Source organism: Nansenia antarctica (genome assembly GCF_963989245.1).
Source record: "Nansenia antarctica genome assembly, chromosome: 2".
Lineage (NCBI taxonomy): Eukaryota > Metazoa > Chordata > Actinopteri > Argentiniformes > Microstomatidae > Nansenia > Nansenia antarctica.
This window is the reverse complement of record NC_137675.1, coordinates 16,534,105-16,557,550: the sequence shown is the minus strand read 5'-3', so window position 1 is coordinate 16,557,550 and position 23,446 is coordinate 16,534,105. Positions and strand designations below refer to the sequence as shown.

General features: G+C 45.2%; 4 protein-coding genes across 4 annotated transcripts; all 4 read right to left on the bottom strand.

Annotated features, from left to right (window-relative positions):
* Positions 1 to 7,324: 7,324 nt before the first annotated feature.
* On the bottom strand, positions 7,325 to 12,493 carry LOC308149875 (RNA-binding motif, single-stranded-interacting protein 1-like; the record flags this gene model as incomplete). Its single annotated transcript, XM_080522756.1, has 2 exons — positions 7,325 to 8,325; positions 12,304 to 12,493. The coding sequence occupies 2 exons, from the start codon at positions 12,491 to 12,493 to the stop codon at positions 7,325 to 7,327; spliced, it is 1,191 nt and encodes a 396-aa protein (XP_080378882.1).
* Positions 12,494 to 13,620: 1,127 nt separating this feature from the next.
* On the bottom strand, positions 13,621 to 14,598 carry LOC308149874 (RNA-binding motif, single-stranded-interacting protein 1-like; the record flags this gene model as incomplete). Its single annotated transcript, XM_080522755.1, has 1 exon — positions 13,621 to 14,598. A coding segment is annotated over one exon (978 nt), but the record flags the coding sequence as incomplete, so codon positions are not given.
* A 1,073-nt stretch (positions 14,599 to 15,671) lies between these two features.
* Positions 15,672 to 17,715, bottom strand: LOC308149872 (RNA-binding motif, single-stranded-interacting protein 1-like; the record flags this gene model as incomplete). The annotated part of the gene is made up of 3 exons (XM_080522753.1): positions 15,672 to 16,481; positions 17,023 to 17,255; positions 17,688 to 17,715. 3 exons carry the CDS (start codon positions 17,713 to 17,715, stop codon positions 15,672 to 15,674), a joined length of 1,071 nt encoding a protein of 356 aa, XP_080378879.1.
* Positions 17,629 to 22,909, bottom strand: LOC308149871 (RNA-binding motif, single-stranded-interacting protein 1-like; the record flags this gene model as incomplete). Its single annotated transcript, XM_080522752.1, has 2 exons — positions 17,629 to 18,723; positions 22,693 to 22,909. 2 exons carry the CDS (start codon positions 22,907 to 22,909, stop codon positions 17,723 to 17,725), a joined length of 1,218 nt encoding a protein of 405 aa, XP_080378878.1. The 3' UTR covers positions 17,629 to 17,722.
* Positions 22,910 to 23,446: the final 537 nt, after the last annotated feature.

Here is a 23,446-nt window from a genome sequence, read left to right as displayed (position 1 = left end):
TCATGGTTACCTTGAACCTGTTCCTTTTCAAGACCAAGACCACTACTGAGATTATGGACCTTAGTGTCTTTAGAATTGGGCAATAAAACAGTCTTCAGTGTTTGACTGTCATAACAAAGTTCCTGATCAAATGGTAACTCATCCTGTGTGGGTGTTGAACATCTGCTTTGACCTTTCCCAGTCTTGGCTTTACTGACTCCATCACCATTGCAAATAGCCACGCCCTCAGAATTGTCAGGACATGGAATGTAATCGTATGGCACCTCATCCACAGTTGGGGTTGGGCATCTTTTTTGAGCGTCACTTTCCTTTGAAACAATTTTTTGGTTGGAGTCATTCAAATCTAATATTGGTGGCATCTCACCTGCAAACAAAATAGCCCTATCGCAAATCTTTGAGTGGAAATGTACTTTAGCTTGGTTCTCTTTTAAAATGTCATTCATGGGCTGATGAATGGCGGAGTTTAACTCATCTACAGAAAGGGTGTTCCCATCACTTACTGTTAAAGTGACATTTTTGGCGGGTGCCTCATCTCTAGAATCTCTCTCATCATGCATCTCTAATGGTGTCTCATCAACAGAAACATCCTCACCATGCACCATTGGTAGTGCCTCACCTATGGAACCATTTCCATCTTGCACTGCAGTGGGTTCTACATTGATGGCAGAATTGCCACAACAATGCACAGGCAGTGGAGTATCTCCTGAATCATTATCACATTGCACTGCTGATAGCTGATTACTTCTGGAATCATCTTCATTATACACTATTAACGGTGCCTCAGCAACTGAAATATTGCCATCACGCACTGCAATGATGTCATCCTCTCTAGAAGTGTTCCCTTCACAGAGCACAGGTGTTTTATCTCTGGAATCTGCCTCATGCCTCATCTGCCTCATCTTTAGAACCAATCCCATCCTGAAATCCCATCCAATTTGGACCTCATCTTTGGAGACGTTTCCATCATGCATTGTAAAGTGATCCTCGTCTTTGTTATGCACTACTTGAAGTGCCTCGTCAATGGAATCATTCGCTAGTTGTGCCTCATATTTAGAAAGATTATCATCATGGGCTGCATTGATTTCCTCATTTATGTTATGCACCTCTGGTGGTGCTGCCTCTGCAGAATCATTCTCATTGAGAATTCTCACTGCTTTGTGGGTCTCCTTTGATACATTGCCGTCATGGCTGGCAACATGATCCCCATCTCTGGATTCATTTTCATGACGCTCCACCGTGTGAGACATACAGCTAGCATCACTGTTCCTCTGCACTTCTGTGCATGCCTTTGATTTGACTGAATCATCATCAACTTGTTCCACCATCTTAGTGTTTTGTTCTCCATCACACCTCTCATTCTTTTGATGGCCAATGTCCTTGCCCATTAATTGTGATATTCTTTGACTCTCCAGAACATTTTCTTGCTGAATGTACACATTTGCTGTCTGTTCACACAAGAGAATGTATGATCCTTCACTTTCCAAAGACTTTAAGTTTGAATGTCTCAGGTTGCCATCCTTTTGTAAGGGACTCTTGGTGTCATTCTCCTGGCTGCTTCTTCCATCATTAACATTATCATCATCATCTACCTCACTTGTTTTGTCTGACATGCTATCCACACGGTCTCTGTAACCCTGTGGAGAAATGGAACAATAAAGGAAAGATAAATACTTTGCACATAAAAAAATAAGACATGTATTCTGTGATAAAAATAAGCAGTTTAAGACAACTCATATGTATGTTAACATCATGCTTGCAAACCTTCAACTCAACCTCTGTACTTCGATGTGGATTTAAGGAGGTTTCGTTGTGTACCCTTGCTGGTTTGTGTTCTGGGAGATCTTTAACAGTGTCACTCTCATGAGACACAGGGGTGTCTTTTCTGCTGCATTTTCTGTCTGAAGTGAGATCTGTGCTAGAGTTTTTCATGGAACGGTCCAATACCTCAGATTGTAGGTTTGAGAGATGAGCATCTATTTTACCCCCATTGCTAAGGTCCAAAACCTCAGATTCTGGTATCTTGGAGGAGGGTACAAAAGCAGAAGAGCTGGTCTTTATCTCAGAGGAATCCTTGGCAGGTAACATTCCATTAGCCAATTCTGTACCATCATCTTCCATATATGGAAGACTTGGGTCTGTGTGGAAGAACCTAGCAGTTGACCGGCTGTAAAACAGACCTATCCACATGTGGATGATCAAGTGAACTTCCTCATTTGTGTCCTCAATGTTGAAATCCCATGGGCTATCCAAAGTGAGAGTGCAGGGAGGGGTTAGAGAAAAGTTTAGAGGTGGGGTCCATTTTAAACAATCACAAATTACATCTTTCACTGTGAAAAATACTTTCTGATGTAATGCTTGTTGTATTAAGTTCATACGGCATCTAGAATTTGGGATTGTGGCTTTAACTGAATGCATGTATATTGTAATTCACAACAGTAGAAATAAGAAAATAAAAGTACATACCCATGTAAGGCTCTAGTCACCGTTTTGTCTTTAGGGTCATTGGTAAACTTGCTGTCTAGATTAAAGTTGTAATTTTCCTTCCATAGCCTTGTCACTTGAATTGAGCCTTCTTTTTCAACCAAGGTGCATGAGCGTCGGAACTTGTGTCTGCGCAAGACACCTTTCTGTAGGGATTCTGAAGCCCCAACCTCTTCGCTGCTCTTATCCTCCTGACACAGGAAGGCACGTAGTGCTTGTGTTCCATCACCATAGATATCCTTGCGATGCCGCTGAAGTCCCTCAGAACTTGATAAAGGGGAGACCTGGAGGAGTGCACCTGACAAACCCAATGGTAGAGAGGAGGATGGGGGCGATGAGTAAGAATGCTCATTTGAGATTAAGACAGCCACCTCCACACTACCCACAAGACCCTTAGGTAACGGAGACTTAGGGGGGTGTTTAAGGCTAGCGGATGGGCGCCTCAGCAGAGCATGAAGAATTGACTCAGGAGACCCACCATCTTTAACACCATCACTAATTTCCAAACATGGCTCAAGTTTTCTCTCAGGAGCCGGGTCTGGCTGTTGCAGTACTTGGTCAATACTGGTACTAAGGGCCAAATCAGCAAGTAAGGTCAGACCATCTGCAGGGGGGCATGCACCACTTGGCCCTCCCTTCAGACTGTGCCACTTCCTGACTGAATGATTTCTACAAACTTTGAGTTGTAGGGATTTAGGATGGGGTACTTTTTCATAAGAAGCTGGTGTGTAAAAATGCAACCACCCTGTAAAGACAAAACAGGAGAGAAAGAGACAGACACAGCATGAAAACAAACAAAAAACATATGATAATGATACTTTTTAAAATAAAATAGTTCCAAAGCAATGAAAAAACGGTTATTTTATTTTTTAAACGACCAACAATGTAAAATAAATGATTTCCTTACCTTTCTCTTAGGCATCTTGATGATACTTGAGGAAATTGAGAGGAATATAAAATGCTATTTAGCTTGTGAGCCGAGTTGTCTTGTCTTTCTGTCAGAGCTGCTGGAGACGCCGTAGGTGAATGTATAGAAGAAGTCACCACACAATGTTTTATTAAGTTTTTTGTATTGAAATTTAAAGATAGAAACTGGTTTGAACCAGTTCTTATATTTTGCTGTCAGGCATTGGATGCAAACATGTGTTAGGTGATTGCCAGAGTGAAAGATCTCTTTGATCTCTCTGCTTGTTTTAATCTGATCTCTAATTAAGTATAAGGGATTGTTGGGACCAAAGGAATGGAATATTAATTTGTGAAGATGCCACTGTGCAACAGGGAGACTACAGCAATATGGGTTAACCTAAGCTTAGTCAACAACACACAGCAAGAGCAGATGCAGAGGAGGTGAGGCAGGAGCATTTTCCTTTACAGTGGAGATGGAGAAATAGATAGGGAAAATTAATCATCAGCAGTGTTTCCCCTAGGTTTGCTGCCTTGGGGGGGTGGCATGGACCGTGGCATGGACCCCCTCCCCCCAGGGGGTAAGACCCTGCCTCATACCAGCGTCATGTCCAGGGGTGTACTTGTACATTAAGCCGCCTCACGCTACGGAAACAGGAGATAGGCTCCTGCCCTATGGGCCATTAGGCTCCAGAACCATCGGTTCTCAAGGCTACTTACTTATGTGGTCTTGACTACCTGTCCACTTTCTCACCTGGTTCTTGCTCTCTCTCTCTCTGGTGTGCCGAGCCGACACCATCCTGCTCTCTCTCCTTCTCTCCCTCCCTATCCTCCTCTCTCCCTTTTGCTGTCAAACAAAAGGTAAACAAAACAGCCAGAGTATTTATAATCTAATATCCATATCAATTTATAACATAATTATAATTGAATATTGGATTGCTGTGGGCAATCCAGTCAGATAATGTCATTTTGACTTTACTGTCTCACCTGAAAAAAAAATCTTGTGTCCAACTATAAAAAACTGACATTTCCAATGCTTCAATCAACTGTCCATGTACTGTAAATATGCCATTATGGTATTACCATGAAGCCCAACACTAGCAGAATAAGAAAGATAGTATATCTACTTTAAGTAAAATAATAAAGTGCCTCCAGTTAGCTCTTTAGCTGGCAAGTGTGCAAGGAGACTAGCTCATCTCATCACCTCTGAGCTAGCTAGCTTGCTAGTTCTTTGACACTATTTACACTATGGAACTATAGTCAGTCACTTTCTAGTCACGATAATAACTACCAATTTTAACCAACTTTCTCTGTCAGAACACTCAGCAATTATATTTGCTAACGTTTCAACTTGCTTACTTTCAATCTCCAGACATCACAGCCGGCAAAAACTCTCGCGTCTCGCGCGCACACTAGCGCAAAATCTTGTATTATTCTCCAGCGCTGGCACAGCGCGAAATGTGGAGATAGGTCTGGCTATGCGAGACTACGGCAGACTAACGTTACCAACGAGCCTATGGGCTTGCCACTCGCCAGATTCGGGTTGGGTGCGTTTAAAAAACATGCATATTTTAGCCTGCTTGTCAGATGTTTGGTGTATCCGTCAGTAATAATTCCTCTTTCTTGGGGGGGCGGGGGGTTCCGTTGGGAGGGCGGCCCGCCCCCCCAAGGCAATGGTAGGGGAAACACTGATCAGGGACCAATTGTAATCAGGTGACGTCACTCATCTGTGACGGCAACTATCACACTATCGCTATGAACAAGATGAAGAATCTCATATGGCTTACACATTTGTTAATAAATGAAAATAACGTAAATAATCTATTGATTGTAACATGTGAGGACTTACATTTCTTCTTTATGGACTCAGCAGATTTGCGTCGTAGTTTCTTGAGTGGTTTTAGCTGACCTGTCCTGACCTGGGTTATTGAAGGTGTGCTAGGCAAAGCCTGAGACATTTCGTCTGACATGGCTTGAGTTCTGTCCTGGTCCAGTGTGCTTGGAGTCTCTTTCCTTAATTGAAAAACAATTTCAGGATTTTTTTGGGCCTCATTTTGCAACCCCTTAGGAACCAGGCCTAACACTTTTGCAAGATATGGATCTAATGGCATTGTCTCTGCAACTCCATCAGTGCCATTGTTCATGTCCGTGCTGGTTATGCTGAAGTTACTCAATTGAACACTTTCCAACTTCTCCAGGCCTGTATCAGCCTTGCCTATTTTGTGTGGCGGCTCTGGGGTTGCTGTAGCTAATGGTAACATCTGATCTTCCGAAACTGTAGGCGATGGTTTCCTCTTTCCCCCTCTTGAAAGAACTGTCTTTAATTTACTAAGGGATATTGCAACATATTTACTCTTTTTTGTGTGTTTTTCTTTGGAAGGATAATCACTGTCTGTTTTCTGCCCATGCTCTGATGCATGAGAAGCCTTCCTGTCTGCTGGAGCCATGTTGACCTCTGGTGAATGGTTCTTAGTGTCTGACATCTCGATGGGTGAATCATTATTGCCATCTGACTTTTTCAACATAGCCTGTTTGGAAATATCCTCTATGAATTGTATGTTTTGGGGGTGGTTTAATCCATCCATTGTCTTTGTGAGTGTTCCATTTCTTTTTTCCATCTCTATGGTAGAGTCAGGTCCATTTCCCATGTCCATGGGCTGGGGGACTTGTAAAGAAGCTTCAACCATCATTTCTTCAGCACACTGTTCATGATCTATGGCTCTGGCCATATCTTTCAAAGACTCTATATCCTTAGCAATGACATCAGAACCATGCGGGACAAAGATCCTACCACATTTGGTGATGATTGCCTTCAAGTCCCACCGTTCTGTCTTCTTCTTCTGAGGGTGGACCTGAGTTACAAGCACACTTTCCTTCTCGTCTGGTTCATTCTCTTTGACCAGGACCTGAGTTAAAAGCACACTTTCCTTCTCATCTGGTTCATTCTCTTTGACCACTGCAGACCATTAGAGCAAACGTCTTTTAATAGACACCCATCAATTCTGTGTAAAACTGATTGTAATTTCGTAAGAGTAAAGCTTGTTTATTAATATTTTATACCTTGAAAGTAAAAAATAGAGAAAGAAATTGACGTTGCCTCATTGTTTTTTTTAAATCTGCCATTCTCATCCAAGTGTGAGTTTTTATTTTTTTATTTAGACATTACTTTTATTTGTGTTGAGAGAAGAGATGGGAGAGAGTAGCACTCGTTGGATGTGTACATCCTTGATTGTGCATATCTTTATGAAATGAGAAAATAAAACAAGACATCAATATGCCTTCGAGGTCTCTAAAGATCTGTGCTGACTGCAGTCTTTCTCAATAGGAATGGCAGCTAAATGGTTAATGTGACGTAAAGGAAGGCACATTTTCCAACCTATCGTTATTAGGGAAAATATCTGCATTATCAGTTGTCTATCCAATAAAATCCAGATTTGGACTACAGCCTAAAAGCCTACTTCGAATGACAACTGCTTAAGACCAAAATAAAACCAGTAACATCTCACCAAATGAACACTCATTGCAAGCAACATATTTTTTTTCATATATCTGACTAATAAACTACCTGTAAAAATCATTGAAATCTTTTATAGAAAAAAACAAACTTTCAATCGCATGCATTTTCAATATCACATCACGCGGTAGGCCTACGTGTCCCATTGCATCAACTTGAGAATCCTTGGTAGAAAATACACGTCTTTCGTCTACCTATTTTTCTGTATCTTTCTTTTTTGGGAATAATTAGTTTAGTCCATTTACACCTTTTTCCATCCTCCGCCGTAGTAGTTTCTGTTGACTCCGTCTTCCACAGATGTTTGGTTGAAGCTGCAAAAGAGGGTCCCGGGTCTGGTCCATCAACAGCGGCTGAGACTGCCCTCAATGTGACATCATCTGTCATCGCCCACAGCATCCATTAGGGCTCACTGAGGTCATCTGCTCATTACTTGCTTTGTTGACTATATGGAGAGGAATTGTTGGACGAATCCACCTGCTGCTGCGTGCCGTTTTCAGCAGCAGCCTGCATGTGGGAATACTGGGGGATGTAGGCTCCTTGCATGGCTGTGTTAGCAGGAATGTACGCGCCGCTGTTCCCCAGTGAGAGATGGACCATCTGCTGTGTCATCATGGCGGTAGGCTGCATTGACATGGTGTGGTCCACAGAGGGCGACATCACAGCTGCCGTGTGTTGCATAATGTAAGGCTGATGGGCCATCCAAGAATGATTCTGCACCTGGTAGGTGGAGACAGGAGACATATAAGGAGACATGGCCGTCTGAGCCATCATCCTGTTAGTCAGGGTGTACGGAGACGCGTAATACCCATTCTGCATAGCGGCTGAGGATGGATCATAGGCCAGAGTCATCCCACCCAGTCGCAGCTCCGCCTCCCTGGGCCATGTCCGTCCGTTGGGGACAAACGGACTGTGACTGTGCCTCTTCCTCTGACCATCAGCAAACTTACAGAGCAGGGGCTCAGGGGGCGCCAAAGTTCCTGGCACCATCTTGATAAACTTCCCATTGAAGTGGGAGATCACTGCGTTGCACTTCTCTGTGGACTCCATCCTGGCGAAGCCCACCCCTCTGCTGTTCCCACTGTAGTCCCTGAGGACGCGGGTGGAGATGACCTGGCCGAAGGGCCTCAGCAGGCTCTCCAGCTCCTGCTCGTCCACTGACAGGGGCAGGTTGGAGATGTAGAGGTTGGTAGGGTCCTGCTCCTGCTGCTTAGCCATCTGAGCTTGTATTCCACTCGTCTTCAGGGCATGGACTGCCTTCAGGGCTGCTGCTGGACTGTCAAAGTCCACAAACCCATAGCCTTTACATTTATTTGTTGTCTTATCAAGGATGGCCTTAGCCGATACGATCTTGCCATACGGCTGGCAGAGTTTGACTAGATCCAGGTCGGTGGTTGCCGGGGGCAACCCGCGGATGTACAGGTTGGTTGCTTAAGACCAAAATAAAACCAGTAACATCTCACCAAATGAACACTCATTGCAAGCAACATATTTTTTTTCATATATCTGACTAATAAACTACCTGTAAAAATCATTGAAATCTTTTATAGAAAAAAACTAACTTTCAATCGCATGCATTTTCAATATCACATCACGCGGTAGGCCTACGTGTCCCATTGCATCAACTTGAGAATCCTTGGTAGAAAATACACGTCTTTCGTCTACCTATTTTTCTGTATCTTTCTTTTTTGGGAATAATTAGTTTAGTCCATTTACACCTTTTTCCATCCTCCGCCGTAGTAGTTTCTGTTGACTCCGTCTTCCACAGATGTTTGGTTGAAGCTGCAAAAGAGGGTCCCGGGTCTGGTCCATCAACAGCGGCTGAGACTGCCCTCAATCTGACATCTGTCATCGCCCACAGCATCCATTAGGGCTCTGTTACGTTCTACATTCGCTAGGGAGAATAAGAAGTAACAAAATACAGGTGTTATGAGTAAAGTAAAGATATTTATTACTGTAAGGGTAAATTAAAGTCATAATGGTACAAATAAAACAGAATTAGAACTAACAAATGCCTCATACTCAAATAAACAATAAACTCATCCCGTGGATGGTTAAATAAACAATAATAATAAAAAGGTTTCAAACACAACGTATCACTAACAATATCAACTGAACAAAGTCTCAACACAATTATAACCAAATGAAGTATCAACTAAATCATAACAAAAAGATCTCTAATAAAGTATCACTGAACAAGATCACTAACACAGAACACAACTAACAAACTAAACCACCAGCAAGGCAACACAAAATGGTGGGAACTGTGTGAATGGATCACACAGCTCCTGCTGGTTCACTCTCAAGGTCTTTTGTAGGGTGTGGCATCTGATGATTGGTTGGGGTTTGATTATTGGCTGGTGATGATTGGCTGGAGATGATTGACCACTGCTGGGGATGATTGGTAATTATCACGGGGGGGGGGGGGGGTGGATCCCCTGGACTGGACTTATGGCTGTTAAAAAGACATACACACAAATACACAGACACAGACAACCAGGCTACTCATATCCGTCACACTCCCCCCCTTAAGACACAAACCCAAGGATTCGGACATGTAACAAATGTTATTACCACTACAAACCAACCTGTCCGCCTATTTTTATGCTTTCTCTAATCTGTAATTTTGCACTATGAAAACCCATCTCATCAAACGTTGATTGTGATTACACATGCGAGATAGGAAAACAATGGTTATTATCGGTGAACACCACCACCGGCAACAACTGGACCCTACATACACCTCTAACTTAACTGGTCTACCAAGATCAGGAGCCGTGAGTACGGGAGCATGACTTAGTAGCTTGACTCGGCATATCACCAAATATACACAGAAAACGCTCGATCAACTTCATCACCTCAACTTGCTGTTCATCTGACAAATTAGTTAACTGAGTGGGCAACACTTTCAAGTATTTCGAGTATTCTGATTAGAGGAATGACGTGTCCTCAACTCCTCATCGGTCACGCACAGCGTCTCTGTCACAATGAATGCACCGCGGCCAGTGACTACCGGCTTAGGGACAGTTTTACAAGTCTCTTGACTAATTTTAGATTCCTCACTGGAGCAATAGCGTTTTAACATGTTCACATGACACACTCTAGTACTTCTCCGTCTCTCGGGAGTACTGATCACATACTCAGTGTCACTAAGACACTCACGAATCTCATACGGACCACAGAATTTCGCCAACCGCGCAGCGCCTGGAATAGGCAATAGAGCTAAAACTTTATCCCCTACATGAAACTTTCTAAAAACAGCAGTGCGATCATAATGACGCTTCATCACTGTTTGCGAACTAACAAGAGACTCTTTTGCAATGGTATTAGCCTGATGCAAGAGCTCACGAAAATGACTAATGTAATCTAACACATTCCGCTCCGCACTAAACTCAACTGAGAGGGACTTATCCTGCAGTGATTTGAGCGGACCGCGAGGCGTAGGTCCAAAGACAAGTGCCGCGGGACTGAATCCTAAAGATTCCTGAACAGCTTCACGATCTGCAAACAACATGAATGGCACTCCTTCATCCCAACTCTTCCCACTCTCTAGACAGTATTTACGAAGCATCGCCTTTAACGTCTGATGCCATCGTTCTAATGCACCCTGACTCTCAGGATGATAGGCACTGGAAACAACATGTCGTATCCCTAACGTTCTTAGGGCTTGTTTGAAACGCTTAGACTGAAAGTTAGTGCCCTGGTCAGATTGTATAACAAGAGGAAGACCGAATGTGGAAAAGAACTTTGTTAAAGCTTCCACCACTGAGCTGGCTGATATGTTACGCAACGGCACAGCTTCGGTAAAACGAGTAGCAGCGCACATAATAGTGAGCAAATACTGACTTCCACTTTTAGTCCTAGGCAAAGGTCCAACACAATCAATTATTACACGTTCAAATGGCTCCCCTATTTCAGATTTTTCACTTGCTGCATTTACAAAACATTTGTTTAATGACTGATCATCTACCTGAGCGACACGCAATCTCTCGCCGGTTACAGGGAGAGATAGGCTGTCAGCGGATGGTATGGTAGGACTCGGGGAGGATGGTAACTCTACCACTTTCTCCCTGGGAGAAACTAAAACAATCGGGTTTTCATTCCTTTCAGACAAGGCTTGCATAATCACACTATCGCAGAGAGAAACATCGCTATCCTCCTCTCTGCCTCGACTCGATTGTGCACGAGTTACGGCGCACACCGGAAACAAATCAACATTTGTTGAATCTTTTGTCTCAGATTCCCTGCATTGAGGCGAATCCAGTACCTCCAACGTAGGAGTCACCTTACCCCCAGCAATATCATTGCCCAACAAAAATGTCACTCCTTTAATGGGTAACGCTGGACATACAGCAACCGAATAAAAACCAGTAACCAACTCAGATTGTATGTGAATGCGGTGTACAGCCCGCGAGACATAACCCATTTCAATACCACACAACACAGCTTCATTTCCGCACGCAGACTGATCGGAGAATGGCAGGACACTACATAGAATTACCGACTGTGACCCCCCGGTGTCTCGTAAAATACGTACTGGACACTGATCTTTTTGTTCGCCCGTCAATGACACTAAGCCAGTAAATATGAATGGATCAAAACATTTATCCCTTTCAGTGCCGGTGGTGGTGGTCATCTCAATGTCAGAACATGATACCGCCCTAATCAATCCAATACCCTGCACTTGTGGTTCCTTCTTAGACAACTGCTGATCTTTGTTTTTAAGAATTAAACAATCGGCAATGACATGTCCTGGTTTGTGGCAGTAATAACATTCCCTATCTTCCTTCCTCGAGCTCTGCGTCCTAAAGGAAGAAGTGTTCACGGAATGAAACTGAGTAGCCGGCACATTACGAGGCTTCTCAGCAGGAACAGAAGGGAAATGTGTTTTGTGCAGGAGCATATACTCGTCTGCGCGCACAGCAGCAAGGGAGAGGGACTATGTTTCGTTCATTTAAATATACAACAATGCTATCAGGCAAATTTTGCTTAAATTCTTCTAGAAGAATTAACTCTTTCAAGGTTTCGTAATCATTTGCTTTACACGCATTGCTCCATTTATCAAATAAAATTCCCTTCTCCCTAGCGAACTCCGCAAACGTTTGGGTGGGGGTCTTCTTAAGATTTCTGAACTTTTGTCTATATGCCTCAGGAACCAACTCAGGCGCGAAAAATGGCGGCCTTAATCTTAGTGTAATCTAAACTATCAGCAACGGGAAGCGCAGTTACTGCCTCCCGAGCTTTTCCCTGCAACTTGCAGTTTAGCAGTAATACCCAAACATTGTCGGGCCAGTGTAAGGCGGGAGCGGCGCGTTCAAACGCAATAAAATAGGAATCCACCTCAGTCTCTTTAAAAGGAGGCACCAAAGAAATATGCTTACTGACATCAAAAGGTTTTGGGGTGGTACTGGGAGATGGGGCTTGATTGAGAGCTTGACTCTCGAGCTCTAGCTGTCGTAACTTGATCACTTTAGCAGACTCTATCTCACACATCCTCAGCTCATGCTGTCGGGCCTCAGACTGGGCTTCAGCCTCTCGGGCCTCAGTCCTCTCCTGAGCCTTCTCTTCTCTGATGGCTGCCCTTTCCTGGGCCTCCATTTGGAGACAGGCTAACTGAAACTGCTGTTTCGCCTCCTCTCCAAGAGCCCCAGTACTGGCACTACCAATAGGAGATGGTCAAACTGCTCCAAAGTGATATCCACTTTTTTCAGTGGTGTCTTAAAGGATGGGACGGGCGTCTGAAGAAGCTCCTCTCCCCCTGAAGGTAGAGAGCCCCCAGACTCCTCCTCCCCATAATTTTCATCCTTAGCCTGTTCAATCACACCCTTCTCAACCAGTTCCCCCACCAGAAGAAGTTTCAGCTCCTTCTTTGTTATCCTTTTCTCATATGTAAGACCAACGTGAGTAGCTATTTCTATCAACTCTGCCTTTTTGCATTCCTCCAGTTGTTCTATAGAGGGCTGGGTCATAAATTGTTCCAATTCAAACTTTCTCGTTGCCATGATGGTTATTAACTATTAATTACCCCAGCCAAATACCTTTTGTTAGATCCGGACCCTTTAACGGCGTTAGATCCCGGACGAGCCCCCACTTGTTACGTTCTACATTCGCTAGGGAGAATAAGAAGTAACAAAATACAGGTGTTATGAGTAAAGTAAAGATATTTATTACTGTAAGGGTAAATTAAAGTCATAATGGTACAAATAAAACAGAATTAGAACTAACAAATGCCTCATACTCAAATAAACAATAAACTCATCCCGTGGATGGTTAAATAAACAATAATAATAAAAAGGTTTCAAACACAACGTATCACTAACAATATCAACTGAACAAAGTCTCAACACAATTATAACCAAATGAAGTATCAACTAAATCATAACAAAAAGATCTCTAATAAAGTATCACTGAACAAGATCACTAACACAGAACACAACTAACAAACTAAACCACCAGCAAGGCAACACAAAATGGTGGGAACTGTGTGAATGGATCACACAGCTCCTGCTGGTTCACTCTCAAGGTCTTTTGTAGGGTGTGGCATCTGATGATTGGCTGGAGATGATTGACCACTGCTGGGGATGATTGGTAATTATCACGGGGGGGGGGGGGGTGGATCCCCTGGACTGGACTTATGGCTGTTAAAAAGACATACACACAAATACACAGACACAGACAACCAGGCTACTCATATCCGTCACAGGCTCACTGAGGTCATCTGCTCATTACTTGCTTTGTTGACTATATGGAGAGGAATTGTTGGACGAATCCACCTGCTGCTGCGTGCCGTTTTCAGCAGCAGCCTGCATGTGGGAATACTGGGGGATGTAGGCTCCTTGCATGGCTGTGTTAGCAGGAATGTACGCGCCGCTGTTCCCCAGTGAGAGATGGCCCATCTGCTGTGTCATCATGGCGGTAGGCTGCATTGACATGGTGTGGTCCACAGAGGGCGACATCACAGCTGCCGGGTGTTGCATAATGTAAGGCTGATGGGCCATCCAAGAATGATTCTGCACCTGGTAGGTGGAGACAGGAGACATATAAGGAGACATGGCCGTCTGAGCCATCATCCTGTTAGTCGGGGTGTACGGAGACGCGTAATACCCATTCTGCATAGCGGCTGAGGATGGATCATAGGCCAGAGTCATCCCACCCAGTCGCAGCTCCGCCTCCCTGGGCCATGTCCGTCCGTTGGGGACAAACGGACTGTGACTGTGCCTCTTCCTCTGACCATCAGCAAACTTACAGAGCAGGGGCTCAGGGGGCGCCAAAGTTCCTGGCACCATCTTGATAAACTTTCCATTGAAGTGGGAGATCACTGCGTTGCACTTCTCTGTGGACTCCATCCTGGCGAAGCCCGCCCCTCTGCTGTTCCCACTGTAGTCCCTGAGGACGCGGGTGGAGACGACCTGGCCGAAGGGCCTCAGCAGGCTCTCCAGCTCCTGCTCGTCCACTGACAGGGGCAGGTTGGAGATGTAGAGGTTGGTAGGGTCCTGCTCCTGCTGCTTAGCCATCTGAGCTTGTATTCCACTCGTCTTCAGGGCATGGACTGCCTTCAGGGCTGCTGCTGGACTGTCAAAGTCCACAAACCCATAGCCTTTACATTTATTTGTTGTCTTATCAAGGATGGCCTTAGCCGATACGATCTTGCCATACGGCTGGCAGAGTTTGACTAGATCCAGGTCGGTGGTTGCCGGGGGCAATCTTTCTCCTCCACTTCCTCTTCTATTTCTTCTTTTACCATCATAGCTTTTTCCTCCTCTTCCTCTCTTCCAGCCACCATCATTTCTTCTTCTTCCTCTTTCACTAACACATTATGTTCCAGTGGTTGACTGCAGTCCTCCAACTTCACTGCCACCATCTCTGGACCCTGCTGTGAACCCAGGGACTCTGTGGACTTGGCTTCAGACATGGTAGCTGGGCTGTGAGATGGATATTGCTGCGTTTTCACCAATGTGGAGATACCGGCGCTGCTCAAAATGGCCCTGTCGGAAGTCTTCTGTCCTTATAATATAATATTATGGTCATAGAGACGTTACCTTGCTGTCTGTCCTTATATGGTCATAGAGACGTTACCTTACAAGCTGGCGACCTCGACGGACTCACTATTCCACTCGTCTTCAGGGCATGGACTGCCTTCAGGGCTGCTGCTGGACTGTCAAAGTCCACAAACCCATAGCCTTTACATTTATTTGTTGTCTTATCAAGGATGGCCTTAGCCGATACGATCTTGCCATACGGCTGGCAGAGTTTGACTAGATCCAGGTCGGTGGTTGCCGGGGGCAACCCGCGGATGTACAGGTTGGTTGCTTAAGACCAAAATAAAACCAGTAACATCTCACCAAATGAACACTCATTGCAAGCAACATATTTTTTTTCATATATCTGACTAATAAACTACCTGTAAAAATCATTGAAATCTTTTATAGAAAAAAACAAACTTTCAATCGCATGCATTTTCAATATCACATCACGCGGTAGGCCTACGTGTCCCATTGCATCAACTTGAGAATCCTTGGTAGAAAATACACGTCTTTCGTCTACCTATTTTTCTGTATCTTTCTTTTTTGGGAATAATTAGTTTAGTCCATTTACACCTTTTTCCATCCTCCGCCGTAGTAGTTTCTGTTGACTCCGTCTTCCACAGATGTTTGGTTGAAGCTGCAAAAGAGGGTCCCGGGTCTGGTCCATCAACAGCGGCTGAGACTGCCCTCAATGTGACATCATCTGTCATCGCCCACAGCATCCATTAGGGCTCACTGAGGTCATCTGCTCATTACTTGCTTTGTTGACTATATGGAGAGGAATTGTTGGACGAATCCACCTGCTGCTGCGTGCCGTTTTCAGCAGCAGCCTGCATGTGGGAATACTGGGGGATGTAGGCTCCTTGCATGGCTGTGTTAGCAGGAATGTACGCGCCGCTGTTCCCCAGTGAGAGATGGCCCATCTGCTGTGTCATCATGGCGGTAGGCTGCATTGACATGGTGTGGTCCACAGAGGGCGACATCACAGCTGCCGTGTGTTGCATAATGTAAGGCTGATGGGCCATCCAAGAATGATTCTGCACCTGGTAGGTGGAGACAGGAGACATATAAGGAGACATGGCCGTCTGAGCCATCATCCTGTTAGTCAGGGTGTACGGAGACGCGTAATACCCATTCTGCATAGCGGCTGAGGATGGATCATAGGCCAGAGTCATCCCACCCAGTCGCAGCTCCGCCTCCCTGGGCCATGTCCGTCCGTTGGGGACAAACGGACTGTGACTGTGCCTCTTCCTCTGACCATCAGCAAACTTACAGAGCAGGGGCTCAGGGGGCGCCAAAGTTCCTGGCACCATCTTGATAAACTTCCCATTGAAGTGGGAGATCACTGCGTTGCACTTCTCTGTGGACTCCATCCTGGCGAAGCCCGCCCCTCTGCTGTTCCCACTGTAGTCCCTGAGGACGCGGGTGGAGATGACCTGGCCGAAGGGCCTCAGCAGGCTCTCCAGCTCCTGCTCGTCCACTGACAGGGGCAGGTTGGAGATGTAGAGGTTGGTAGGGTCCTGCTCCTGCTGCTTAGCCATCTGAGCTTGTATTCCACTCGTCTTCAGGGCATGGACTGCCTTCAGGGCTGCTGCTGGACTGTCAAAGTCCACAAACCCATAGCCTTTACATTTATTTGTTGTCTTATCAAGGATGGCCTTAGCCGATACGATCTTGCCATACGGCTGGCAGAGTTTGACTAGATCCAGGTCGGTGGTTGCCGGGGGCAATCTTTCTCCTCCACTTCCTCTTCTATTTCTTCTTTTACCATCATAGCTTTTTCCTCCTCTTCCTCTCTTCCAGCCACCATCATTTCTTCTTCTTCCTCTTTCACTAACACATTATGTTCCAGTGGTTGACTGCAGTCCTCCAACTTCACTGCCACCATCTCTGGACCCTGCTGTGAACCCAGGGACTCTGTGGACTTGGCTTCAGACATGGTAGCTGGGCTGTGAGATGGATATTGCTGCGTTTTCACCAATGTGGAGATACCGGCGCTGCTCAAAATGGCCCTGTCGGAAGTCTTCTGTCCTCATAATATAATATTATGGTCATAGAGACGTTACCTTGCTGTCTGTCCTTATATGGTCATAGAGGCGTTACCTTACAAGCTGGCGACCTCGACGGACTCACTATTCCACTCGTCTTCAGGGCATGGACTGCCTTCAGGGCTGCTGCTGGACTGTCAAAGTCCACAAACCCATAGCCTTTACATTTATTTGTTGTCTTATCAAGGATGGCCTTAGCCGATACGATCTTGCCATACGGCTGGCAGAGTTTGACTAGATCCAGGTCGGTGGTTGCCGGGGGCAACCCGCGGATGTACAGGTTGGTTGCTTAAGACCAAAATAAAACCAGTAACATCTCACCAAATGAACACTCATTGCAAGCAACATATTTTTTTTCATATATCTGACTAATAAACTACCTGTAAAAATCATTGAAATCTTTTATAGAAAAAAACAAACTTTCAATCGCATGCATTTTCAATATCACATCACGCGGTAGGCCTACGTGTCCCATTGCATCAACTTGAGAATCCTTGGTAGAAAATACACGTCTTTCGTCTACCTATTTTTCTGTATCTTTCTTCTTTGGGAATAATTCGTTTAGTCCATTTACACCTTTTTCCATCCTCCGCCGTAGTAGTTTCTGTTGACTCCGTCTTCCACAGATGTTTGGTTGAAGCTGCAAAAGAGGGTCCCGGGTCTGGTCCATCAACAGCGGCTGAGACTGCCCTCAATGTGACATCATCTGTCATCGCCCACAGCATCCATTAGGGCTCACTGAGGTCATCTGCTCATTACTTGCTTTGTTGACTATATGGAGAGGAATTGTTGGACGAATCCACCTGCTGCTGCGTGCCGTTTTCAGCAGCAGCCTGCATGTGGGAATACTGGGGGATGTAGGCTCCTTGCATGGCTGTGTTAGCAGGAATGTACGCGCCGCTGTTCCCCAGTGAGAGATGGCCCATCTGCTGTGTCATCATGGCGGTAGGCTGCATTGACATGGTGTGGTCCACAGAGGGCGACATCACAGCTGCCGGGTGTTGCATAATGTAAGGCTGATGGGCCATCCAAGAATGATTCTGCACCTGGTAGGTGGAGACAGGAGACATATAAGGAGACATGGCCGTCTGAGCCATCATCCTGTTAGTCAGGGTGTACGGAGACGCGTAATACCCATTCTGCATAGCGGCTGAGGATGGATCATAGGCCAGAGTCATCCCACCCAGTCGCAGCTCCGCCTCCCTGGGCCATGTCCGTCCGTTGGGGACAAACGGACTGTGACTGTGCCTCTTCCTCTGACCATCAGCAAACTTACAGAGCAGGGGCTCAGGGGGCGCCAAAGTTCCTGGCACCATCTTGATAAACTTCCCATTGAAGTGGGAGATCACTGCGTTGCACTTCTCTGTGGACTCCATCCTGGCGAAGCCCACCCCTCTGCTGTTCCCACTGTAGTCCCTGAGGACGCGGGTGGAGATGACCTGGCCGAAGGGCCTCAGCAGGCTCTCCAGCTCCTGCTCGTCCACTGACAGGGGCAGGTTGGAGATGTAGAGGTTGGTAGGGTCCTGCTCCTGCTGCTTAGCCATCTGAGCTTGTATTCCACTCGTCTTCAGGGCATGGACTGCCTTCAGGGCTGCTGCTGGACTGTCAAAGTCCACAAACCCATAGCCTTTACATTTATTTGTTGTCTTATCAAGGATGGCCTTAGCCGATACGATCTTGCCATACGGCTGGCAGAGTTTGACTAGATCCAGGTCGGTGGTTGCCGGGGGCAACCCGCGGATGTACAGGTTGGTTGCTTAAGACCAAAATAAAACCAGTAACATCTCACCAAATGAACACTCATTGCAAGCAACATATTTTTTTTCATATATCTGACTAATAAACTACCTGTAAAAATCATTGAAATCTTTTATAGAAAAAAACAAACTTTCAATCGCATGCATTTTCAATATCACATCACGCGGTAGGCCTACGTGTCCCATTGCATCAACTTGAGAATCCTTGGTAGAAAATACACGTCTTTCGTCTACCTATTTTTCTGTATCTTTCTTTTTTGGGAATAATTCGTTTAGTCCATTTACACCTTTTTCCATCCTCCGCCGTAGTAGTTTCTGTTGACTCCGTCTTCCACAGATGTTTGGTTGAAGCTGCAAAAGAGGGTCCCGGGTCTGGTCCATCAACAGCGGCTGAGACTGCCCTCAATCTGACATCTGTCATCGCCCACAGCATCCATTAGGGCTCTGTTACGTTCTACATTCGCTAGGGAGAATAAGAAGTAACAAAATACAGGTGTTATGAGTAAAGTAAAGATATTTATTACTGTAAGGGTAAATTAAAGTCATAATGGTACAAATAAAACAGAATTAGAACTAACAAATGCCTCATACTCAAATAAACAATAAACTCATCCCGTGGATGGTTAAATAAACAATAATAATAAAAAGGTTTCAAACACAACGTATCACTAACAATATCAACTGAACAAAGTCTCAACACAATTATAACCAAATGAAGTATCAACTAAATCATAACAAAAAGATCTCTAATAAAGTATCACTGAACAAGATCACTAACACAGAACACAACTAACAAACTAAACCACCAGCAAGGCAACACAAAATGGTGGGAACTGTGTGAATGGATCACACAGCTCCTGCTGGTTCACTCTCAAGGTCTTTTGTAGGGTGTGGCATCTGATGATTGGTTGGGGTTTGATTATTGGCTGGTGATGATTGGCTGGAGATGATTGACCACTGCTGGGGATGATTGGTAATTATCACGGGGGGGGGGGGGGGGGTGGATCCCCTGGACTGGACTTATGGCTGTTAAAAAGACATACACACAAATACACAGACACAGACAACCAGGCTACTCATATCCGTCACACTCCCCCCCTTAAGACACAAACCCAAGGATTCGGACATGTAACAAATGTTATTACCACTACAAACCAACCTGTCCGCCTATTTTTATGCTTTCTCTAATCTGTAATTTTGCACTATGAAAACCCATCTCATCAAACGTTGATTGTGATTACACATGCGAGATAGGAAAACAATGGTTATTATCGGTGAACACCACCACCGGCAACAACTGGTCCCTACATACACCTCTAACTTAACTGGTCTACCAAGATCAGGAGCCGTGAGTACGGGAGCATGACTTAGTAGCTTGACTCGGCATATCACCAAATATACACAGAAAACGCTCCATCAACTTCATCACCTCAACTTGCTGTTCATCTGACAAATTAGTTAACTGAGTGGGCAACACTTTCAACATTTTCGAGTTGCCCATTCGAGTATTCTGATTAGAGGAATGACGTGTCCTCAACTCCTCATCGGTCACGCACAGCGTCTCTGTCACAATGAATGCACCGCGGCCAGTGACTACCGGCTTAGGGACAGTTTTACAAGTCTCTTGACTAATTTTAGATTCCTCACTGGAGCAATAGCGTTTTAACATGTTCACATGACACACTCTAGTACTTCTCCGTCTCTCGGGAGTACTGATCACATACTCAGTGTCACTAAGACACTCACGAATCTCATACGGACCACAGAATTTCGGCAATAGAGCTAAAACTTTATCCCCTACATGAAACTTTCTAAAAACAGCAGTGCGATCATAATGACGCTTCATCACTGTTTGCGAACTAACAAGAGACTCTTTTGCAATGGTATTAGCCTGATGCAAACGCTCACGAAAATGACTAATGTAATCTAACACATTCCGCTCCGCACTAAACTCAACTGAGAGGGACTTATCCTGCAGTGATTTGAGCGGACCGCGAGGCGTAGGTCCAAAGACAAGTGCCGCGGGACTGAATCCTAAAGATTCCTGAACAGCTTCACGATCTGCAAACAACATGAATGGCACTCCTTCATCCCAACTCTTCCCACTCTCTAGACAGTATTTACGAAGCATCGCCTTTAACGTCTGATGCCATCGTTCTAATGCACCCTGACTCTCAGGATGATAGGCACTGGAAACAACATGTCGTATCCCTAACGTTCTTAGGGCTTGTTTGAAACGCTTAGACTGAAAGTTAGTGCCCTGGTCAGATTGTATAACAAGAGGAAGACCGAATGTGGAAAAGAACTTTGTTAAAGCTTCCACCACTGAGCTGGCTGATATGTTACGCAACGGCACAGCTTCGGTAAAACGAGTAGCAGCGCACATAATAGTGAGCAAATACTGACTTCCACTTTTAGTCCTAGGCAAAGGTCCAACACAATCAATTATTACACGTTCAAATGGCTCCCCTATTTCAGATTTTTCACTTGCTGCATTTACAAAACATTTGTTTAATGACTGATCATCTACCTGAGCGACACGCAATCTCTCGCCGGTTACAGGGAGAGATAGGCTGTCAGCGGATGGTATGGTAGGACTCGGGGAGGATGGTAACTCTACCACTTTCTCCCTGGGAGAAACTAAAACAATCGGGTTTTCATTCCTTTCAGACAAGGCTTGCATAATCACACTATCGCAGAGAGAAACATCGCTATCCTCCTCTCTGCCTCGACTCGATTGTGCACGAGTTACGGCGCACACCGGAAACAAATCAACATTTGTTGAATCTTTTGTCTCAGATTCCCTGCATTGAGGCGAATCCAGTACCTCCAACGTAGGAGTCACCTTACCCCCAGCAATATCATTGCCCAACAAAAATGTCACTCCTTTAATGGGTAACGCTGGACATACAGCAACCGAATAAAAACCAGTAACCAACTCAGATTGTATGTGAATGCGGTGTACAGCCCGCGAGACATAACCCATTTCAATACCACACAACACAGCTTCATTTCCGCACGCAGACTGATCGGAGAATGGCAGGACACTACATAGAATTACCGACTGTGACCCCCCGGTGTCTCGTAAAATACGTACTGGACACTGATCTTTTTGTTCGCCCGTCAATGACACTAAGCCAGTAAATATGAATGGATCAAAACATTTATCCCTTTCAGTGCCGGTGGTGGTGGTCATCTCAATGTCAGAACATGATACCGCCCTAATCAATCCAATACCCTGCACTTGTGGTTCCTTCTTAGACAACTGCTGATCTTTGTTTTTAAGAATTAAACAATCGGCAATGACATGTCCTGGTTTGTGGCAGTAATAACATTCCCTATCTTCCTTCCTCGAGCTCTGCGTCCTAAAGGAAGAAGTGTTCACGGAATGAAACTGAGTAGCCGGCACATTACGAGGCTTCTCAGCAGGAACAGAAGGGAAATGTGTTTTGTGCAGGAGCATATACTCGTCTGCGCGCACAGCAGCAAGGGAGAGGGACTATGTTTCGTTCATTTAAATATACAACAATGCTATCAGGCAAATTTTGCTTAAATTCTTCTAGAAGAATTAACTCTTTCAAGGTTTCGTAATCATTTGCTTTACACGCATTGCTCCATTTATCAAATAAAATTCTCTTCTCCCTAGCGAACTCCGCAAACGTTTGGGTGGGGGTCTTCTTAAGATTTCTGAACTTTTGTCTATATGCCTCAGGAACCAACTCAGGCGCGAAAAATGGCGGCCTTAACCTTAGTGTAATCTAAACTATCAGCAACGGGAAGCGCAGTTACTGCCTCCCGAGCTTTTCCCTGCAACTTGCAGTTTAGCAGTAATACCCAAACATTGTCGGGCCAGTGTAAGGCGGCAGCGGCGCGTTCAAACGCAATAAAATAGGAATCCACCTCAGTCTCTTTAAAAGGAGGCACCAAAGAAATATGCTTACTGACATCAAAAGGTTTTGGGGTGGTACTGGGAGATGGGGCTTGATTGAGAGCTTGACTCTCGAGCTCTAGCTGTCGTAACTTGATCACTTTAGCAGACTCTATCTCACACATCCTCAGCTCATGCTGTCGGGCCTCAGACTGGGCTTCAGCCTCTCGGGCCTCAGTCCTCTCCTGAGCCTCTCTGGCCTCAGTCCTCTCCTGAGCCTTCTCTTCTCTGATGGCTGCCCTTTCCTGGGCCTCCATTTGGAGACAGGCTAACTGAAACTGCTGTTTCGCCTCCTCTCCAAGAGCCCCAGTACTGGCACTACCAATAGGAGATGGGGCAAACTGCTCCAAAGTGATATCCACTTTTTTCAGTGGTGTCTTAAAGGATGGGACGGGCGTCTGAAGAAGCTCCTCTCCCCCTGAAGGTAGAGAGCCCCCAGACTCCTCCTCCCCATAATTTTCATCCTTAGCCTGTTCAATCACACCCTTCTCAACCAGTTCCCCCACCAGAAGAAGTTTCAGCTCCTTCTTTGTTATCCTTTTCTCATATGTAAGACCAACGTGAGTAGCTATTTCTATCAACTCTGCCTTTTTGCATTCCTCCAGTTGTTCTATAGAGGGCTGGGTCATAAATTGTTCCAATTCAAACTTTCTCGTTGCCATGATGGTTATTAACTATTAATTACCCCAGCCAAATACCTTTTGTTAGATCCGGACCCTTTAACGGCGTTAGATCCCGGACGAGCCCCCACTTGTTACGTTCTACATTCGCTAGGGAGAATAAGAAGTAACAAA